Source organism: Phalaenopsis equestris, unplaced genomic scaffold (genome assembly GCF_001263595.1).
Source record: "Phalaenopsis equestris unplaced genomic scaffold, ASM126359v1 Scaffold000186, whole genome shotgun sequence".
In the NCBI taxonomy this organism is placed as follows: domain Eukaryota; kingdom Viridiplantae; phylum Streptophyta; class Magnoliopsida; order Asparagales; family Orchidaceae; genus Phalaenopsis; species Phalaenopsis equestris.
In genome coordinates this window covers 306059-313956 of record NW_018164628.1, presented here as the reverse complement: position 1 = coordinate 313956, position 7898 = coordinate 306059, and the positions used below count along the sequence as shown (strand labels likewise).

At 35.0% G+C, this 7898-nt stretch overlaps 1 protein-coding gene across 1 annotated transcript; it reads left to right on the top strand.

The window, feature by feature from the left end:
* Positions 1-3020: 3020 nt before the first annotated feature.
* Positions 3021-5105, top strand: LOC110022349 (BTB/POZ and TAZ domain-containing protein 1-like). Its single transcript, XM_020721232.1, has 5 exons — positions 3021-3181; positions 3276-3409; positions 3856-4165; positions 4252-4559; positions 4730-5105. Exons 1-5 carry the CDS (start codon positions 3044-3046, stop codon positions 4878-4880), a joined length of 1041 nt encoding a protein of 346 aa, XP_020576891.1. The 5' UTR covers positions 3021-3043; the 3' UTR covers positions 4881-5105.
* The last annotated feature ends 2793 nt before the right edge of the window (positions 5106-7898 follow it).

Genomic DNA, 7898 nt, shown 5'->3' with positions numbered 1-7898 from the left:
AAATATATATATAAGATTTAAGTCTCGCCCCAACTCTTAACATCTCACGAATGCGTGATTAGGGTTGTCAAAACGATGCAAACAAGTAGTGTTAGGCTGGCTAAGCAAACGAGCCGAATATTAACACCTTTTTTTGTTCGAAATATAAGCGAACCGAACATGAATAATGATATTTTTTAACAAATTGAACACGAGCACGCTCTTTTAAACCTCTACACACACTAATGCCTTAGCTCTATCATAAGTGCCCCTAAGGTTCAAATACTCAAAAAAAAAAAAAAATTATTGAAAAGAAAACATTGATGTCGTGTTTTAAAGTATTTTGTAGCTATGCTACGTTGAATATATGCATCATGCCAAATATTGAAGCACATAAATGCAGGGACAGTTACATGCTTGCCACACAATTCTCATTTATTTACTTATCCAACATCTAAACATTCATATTTACATTCATACTACATAAATTTGTAACATAACATAAAAAATATTACTGACGGTTGAATTTTGATTTGTTTGTAAATCACACTCCAAGAAATATAGCATGAGAAAGGAGAGAGCGACAGAGAGGGGAGAAAATATTAATGAATAATAGTATGTAATGTTTATCTTGTATTATTCATAAAATGATTTATCTTTTTATAGAAATGAGAGTACAATATGCTGATGTTACATTTTTTTTCCTATTAATTTGTTTCTATTTGACTCGTTTGGCTGAGCGCATATAGATTCAGGTCGACATGATTGACTTGTTTGGCTAGGCTAAATCGGCATTATCGGTCTACTAAGATAGACCGACTTCAAGCTGACATGAGTTACTTTGTTGGTTGAGTTAGTTTGGCTCTCGACTTCTAACAGTTTATAAGAGAGCTCATGAGCACCCGCGATAAGATTGAGGTTTCCAATTGGCTAAATCTTCTCTTCAGTCGGCTTCTTCATAAAGTTGGCTCGGATATATCTTTGTCTCGCTTCTAACCGAACAACTAGGATTCAACAATCTTCGCACCTGAAATGACTTCCGCCTTGCTTTCTTTTGCTTAGAGGGCTTTATCCGATCGGATAAGTGGTCCTCTTGGTCTTCAATCGGTTGACCCTTCTTAGTCGTACTCTATTTCTTATGGACCGTTAGATATCCTCATCATCAACACTGACATATTTTTCATGCACACCAACACTATCATTATAAAAGTGAAATAGATGCTCAAGCACGATATTGTGACACCAGTGTTATAAATACAAATATCAAACTTTGGGTGTTAGATATTTTGACCAAGGAATTGTGTGGTATGCAAGTAAATTTCCTATAATAAATTAAGAGGAAAGGCGACAATTTTCTAGCGTATAAAAGGACAAAATAAATACAATAAAAAATATATAAATCAAAATAATTGAGATGCTCCTGAAAAGGATGATACGGTATGGAGACAAATTTTAATGAAACGTAGTCGTGCATCTCACAGACAAATTTAATATCAATATATATGTATATATATCTTTATCATAGCTATATATGTACAAACATACAAACAATATATTTGTATTAATACTAACGACAAAGGAAGAAATGACACCACAGCATGGATTTTTATTGAGAAAGGCAGATATTTTCGCGATCAGCACACGTGGCACATTCTTATGGCAACCTTGCGTTAAAAATCTAAATATATAATTTAGGTGGTAGATATGTAAATACATATATAGTTGTTGTCAGCAACTACGGAAAATAATAATAATAAAAAAAAGAATTATTAATACAGCTCATTTTTGCCCAATAATTTGGCATTTTAAGTGGATTATTTATTGACCTTGAATTCAAGAAAATATCAAAATTTTGTTAGCTTATCAAGAGAAGAAATAAATTATTTCAAAGAAAATTAATTTAAACCATAATTAATCATTAAAATTTATACGAATCGTACTATTTCTACAAAAAACATGAAGTATATTATTTTTCTCTTAAAAGCTATTGAATTGAAATATCTTTAATAAAAATGGAAGATATTTTTCTTCCCTTGAAAAAATCTAAGAATATATTTCTGGTACAATGAACTTCATTAAATTTGATTGATTAATAAGTCCCATTAGCTGTTAATAAAAAACAAAAAAGAAATTCAAAATATCTTCTCTTAACGGTCGTTAGGTTACCCAGCTGTGCTTAAATTATACAGCAACTTGAATGATTGAAGAACATGCTGGCCAGTGAGATGTGACATAGTTGTGTTTGAGTCATTGGCAGACGGAAGTTTTGTTGAAATGACGAGAGATATTTTTAAGCGCTTGATTTAAGAGAGAAATTTATTTTATTTGTATTTAATATTTGATTATACTCATAGTCATAATTAAGTGGGTGGTTGGAAATAGTTAGAGATTTGGGTACCAAAATAGGAATAAATTTGTGTGGATAGAAAAAGTTGAGGGGTTTACATGCATTATAACATTAATGAATCATAATTTGATGTGTGGTTAGAAATATATAGAGATTTTGCATACGTAAGACCAAATTTGCGTGGTTAGAATTAATTAGGTGGTTTGCATGACTGGCCACGGCGAGCGCGATCGGCAGTGGAGGTGGCGTGGTCGGCGAATGAGCTTCGGCGGCTGAAGGTGGCGGGGAGTGGCTATTGCGGGCAATGACCATCAACGATGAAAGTGGCAATAGACGTTGGCCAATAGAGTAGTGACAGACATTGAAATCGATCTGTCAACTCAGAATTGACCCAAATTTGATTAAAATTGACCCCATACTTGACCCAATTTAACCCAAATAACAGTTTTTTCTTTTGTTAAATGAGTTATAAGGGTAGGATTAAGGTTGCGATTTTGGACGCATGTAATATTTGAGTCTTACTCTGATCAAATTAAATACCCGAACAGCTGTTTTTTTTCCACGTCATCATCAAAATAAAAATAAATATTTAATTTCATAAAAACTATTTTGCCTACTTCCACCTGAACCACACAGAGCCATCCTTCTCTATAAATAGCCATAAAGCCCACAATCAGTGCACCAGAAGTCCGAATTAGGAGTCATCTAATCAGAACAATGACTCAGCTCTTCGGTCGGAGAGCTCAGGTTGTCCGGCAGGCGGCAGGCGCCGGAAACGAGCTCTCCGGCGAAGGCAATAACGCTAACATACTGACCTCCGCCGGCCGGCGAATTCCTGCCTGTTCGGACATACTGGTTATTTACCGATCAACCCCTCTGTTAAAAAGAAAAAAAAACAAAATTTATGGTTTAGGAATTTTTATTAAGAGTTTTATACTGAATTAAACAGGCTTCGATGTCGCCAGTGCTGGAGAGAAAACTGAATTCTGGGAAGAATGATGGGAAATCGGAGAAGCTGATTCGGATTCTCGGAGTTCCTGACGATGCTGTTCACGCTTTCCTCAGGCTGCTTCATGCGGGAAGGTTCGAATTCCTCACATGTTTCTCTGATTTTTTCTGAATTGATCATTTTATTTGTCTGTTCAGCTTTAATATTTCATGATATTTAGGAAGATTTACATACATGCCACTCAATTCATATGAATTATTTTCATATCTAATGACAAAAGTTCAGTTTTTACATGATTATAACATGCCGCCTTATCTAATCATGAAGGGTTGCACCTTAATTTTTTAAAGTAAAATGATGATATTTTTACCGTTACATGAAAGATTTAAAGGGTATAAATGTAAAAGGTAAAGTTTAAGGAGTAAATTGTCAAAATACTAAATATAATAAAATATTACGTATTAATTTATAAGTTTTTTTTTTAAAGTAAATTCAGAGTAGAATGCTCTTGCTCTGTCATTTGTTGATAATTTGTTGTATTTTAATAAATAGAAATTAAAATCATAAAATATGGGCGCAGCGACAAAGAAGGGGAGGGAATAATGAGAAGACACGGGATGCATCTGCTTGTACTGTCGCACGTGTATCAAGTGAAGTGGCTGAAGCGCGCGTGCGAGAAGTGGCTCGCGGCTTGGCTTACCGCCGAAGCGGTGGTGGACGTGCTGAAGCTTGCGCGGCTGTGCGATGCGGATTGGCTCGCCATCCGCTGCTTCAAGCTGATAGAGAAGGATTTTGACACCGTACAGAATAGCGACGCGTGGCATTTCGTACAGGACAACGATCCTTGGCTTGAGCTACAAGTTCTCCAATTTCTTCACGACTCAGATATTGTAAGTTACACCTAATACAATTTATTTTTCATTATTAACAAAAAGAACATAAAATAATTAAAATTATTATTTTTATATTACTGCAGAGGGAGAAGGAAATTAGAAAAAATAAGGACGAGCATAAAATATACCGGCAGCTTAGTGAGACAATGATCTGCCTTGAGCACATCTTCAAAGAAGGTTGCACAGACATTAAGCCCGATCAGAGCCGGAATAGCTACTGCCCGTCGTCCGCCGCCTGCCAACCACTTCAACACCTCCTCCTCCACTTCTCAAAATGTGACGGCGAACGTACCACCTGCTCTCGCTGCCGTCGAATCTGGCAACTCCTTAAGCTTCATTCAACCATGTACATCGCTCATGATTTCACTAACTGCAGGATTCCATTGCACAGGTATTATTTAAAGTTCATTGCCCCAGAAATTTCAAGAGACAACCATTGTAATTTTCTTAATTTTTTTCTTATAGGTCATCAATTTAGTGAACTTGTATAATAATTTTTTTGTATTTGTATTGCTTTTGTTTTCTAGTATTAATACAAAATTTTGGTTTGGAAAATGACAGTGAATTTGAGTACAGAATGCAAAAGCTAGAGGGGAAGTTAAACGAAAGAAAGTGGATGACGTTGGGGAAGAAGGTGGCATCAGTTATGGCATTTTCAAGTTTTGCAAAGAGGAATATGCAGGAATCTGAATCAGGGTTGGCCGTAGGATGATATGCTCAGAAAGTATTACCATAGAAATGATGAAAAATTAAGATAGAATTTGTAAGGAGAGGGTAGAGAATGTATGTGAGGAGATGTATGGAGTTAAGGGAAAGTTTTCCCTTTTTTTTTTTTTTTTTTTGGGTTTGATGATGTTGTCTTTCTCTAAATAATATGGTGTAATTTGTGTTTTAGAGCATGTATAAGTTGTTAAAATTTGATCGACTTTTTGGCCTTGCTAAAGCGCATCAATTATGTAGCGCTACATTGAAAATATTGTGACATTTGCTGTTGACAACAAAAAGTTACGAACTTAGTTCTCTCCTTATATAACTCAAAATGTAAAAATTACCCAAAACTAAACTAATTATACTTCAAGCTCACTAATTAGTGATAAATCTCCATAGAAAAGATTAACAGAGAGTGGGAAAAGTAACTTGCTGTAAAATATTTTAATTACCTAAAGTTATTACATAGATCTTGAAATATCCTACAAATTCATGTGATTCTGATGGTGGCAGTCGCTAAAGCTAGATACTCAAGTCCTATTGATGAGCGAGCAACCATGAGTTGTTTCTTGGAGAACCAAGAGATCAAATTGCAACCAAAACAGATACAAATATCAGTAATAAATTTCCTGTCATTAATATCAGTTGTCCAATCTGCAACCGCATATGCATGTAATTTCAATTTTCCAACAGTTGTGGGTAAGCCATTATTTAAAGTTCCTTTCAAGTATCTTAGTAATCTTTTTAACATTTGATATTCCATATTGATGGGATTGTGCATATACTGGCTTAAGGAAATTGATGGTGAAAGTTATATCAGGTCAAGTTACTTTTTCGGGCTCTGGCATTGGTGTGTTTTTATTGGTAATTTTGTGTGGATTGGTTGGAAGGGGAGTTAAAACCAGTTTGGAATTTATCATATTTGTTTCAGTTAACGAATCAATGACATATTTGGTTTGATGTAGCAAGGAGATGATTTGCCTACAAGTTTCATGGCAGAATTGAGCTAAGAGTAGGGGATTATAAAACTATACAATGATAGTATGAGTGTGATTCATCTTGCTAAGAACATTATTTTTCGTGTTGGGATGAAACACATTCAGTTGAGGTATTATGTCATTCGCTCTCTCATTGAAGATGAGTAGTTGTTCATGAAGAAAATACACACAACTCATAATCCAACAAATAAACTGATGAAGGAAACTATGCTTGGTTTCAGTTGGGTTTCATGAAGGTTAAGACAGGAAGTGAGCCACACCATTGTACGTGACCACGATACGAGACTATGAAGGTGATTCTGATGGAGTATGAAGGTGATTCTGATGGAGGTTTAGGTACAGAATATTGGTCATGGGTGCAATTTGTATCGAAGTGAGCGATTGTTATGTGTGGAGACTGGAGGAAGTGAGAGATTGTTATGTGTAGAGACTAGAGTTGGTGAGCAGCAGACAAAAAACCTATCCCATAAGCGCCCACTTCTGGGCATGCTCACAGTAAGGCTGACACCTATGCCCACTTATAGTTGGCGTCTATTGGGTGCTTATGCACCCACTACACCCGCGCTCGACAGGGGCATTGGCGTCTATGTGCAAAGTCCGAGCGCATAAGCGTCAGGAACAGTTGGCATGCACTGCTTTGGTTTAAGGCAAAATTTGAGTGGTGTAAATAGAATGTCTTCTTTTGATGTTCTTCAACAAATTTCTGGTGAAGGAGAGAGGAGTGGAGAGAAAAATTTTTGGGATTCGACATATATTTTTTACATTGGATCGAAGAAAGAATATTGTGAAGCGCGTCTTATAAGTTTTCTTGTGTGTATAGAGGTGATATGAGTTCTCTGTAAAAATTTTATGTTTTTTAGTGAAATTTTCTGGTGGTGTGACTTTGTGATTTTTTTTCCCTTTCTTGGGTTTTTCCAAGTAAAATTCTTGTGTATTTTTTAGTTTCTTTGATTATGCTTCTTTTTATAATTTTGTTTTGGTTTTTCTTGAATCTTGTGAGATCCTATTATTCCTTGGTGTGATTTAGTTTCTAATTGATCCTAATCCCCGATAAGATTTTGAATTGTTTGGTATTCCTATCAGAAAATCCATTTATTAAATTATTATACTGACTCGTAAACTAAATTATAATTTTAGGATAATTATATGTATTGCACTCAAAACCTAATTATAAAATCAACCTCAAGTCATTCTTTTAGCTGTCAAATCGCTGTATTTATGCATATCACAATAAATAAGGAGAATTTGATTAAAAATGAAAAATGTGTTGAAATTTTATTATAAATTTTAATTTTAAATGAGAATTTTAAAAAGAGAATACTAATTTTGTAAATAGAAAATATACAAGTGTTGATATCACAATTTCTCTAAAATTGAAGACATTTTTCTCCCCTTCAAAATATCTAAGAATGTTTCTTGTACAATGAACTTGATCAGAATTGATCTATTAATAGGTCCCATTAGCCCTCTTAGAAATTAAATAAATAATCAAATTATCTTCCCCCAGCTGTGTTTGATTATACAGTAACTTGAATGACTGAAGAACATGCTGGCCAATGACATGTGACATAATTGTGTTATGTGGGGATGAAGACAGGAGTTTTGCTAAACTGACGACAGATATCTTTAAGCATGTGATTTAAGAGAGAAATTTATTTTATTTCTATTTAATATTTGATTATAAATTATAATCAAAATTAAGTGCGCTGTTAGAAATAATTAGAGATTCGGGTACTACGCGTAAGGCCAAATTTGCGTGGATAGAAAAAACTTGAGGGTTTACATGCATTAAATCTTTAATTAATCATGATTAAATGTATGGTTAGAAATGTACGGAGATTTTGCATTTTAGTTGGTTTGCATGACCGGCTACGGCGAGCACCATAGGCGGTGGCGGTGGTCTGCGAGCGAGGATGGGCGGTGGAAGATAGTGGCGACTGGCAATTGCAGGCTATGACAAGCGACGGTAGATGATCATAGCCGTTGATGATGATAGTGGATGATGATAGTGGAAGCAGACGTTG

Coding starts and splice junctions, on each gene's coding strand:
- LOC110022349 (XM_020721232.1), top strand. CDS start 3,044: ATGACTCAGCTCTTCGGTCGGAGAGCTCAGGTTGTCCGGCAGGCGGCA. Junction 3,182..3,275: donor CTGCCTGTTCGGACATACTG/GTTATTTACCGA, acceptor TGAATTAAACAG/GCTTCGATGTCGCCAGTGCT. Junction 4,560..4,729: donor TGCAGGATTCCATTGCACAG/GTATTATTTAAA, acceptor GGAAAATGACAG/TGAATTTGAGTACAGAATGC.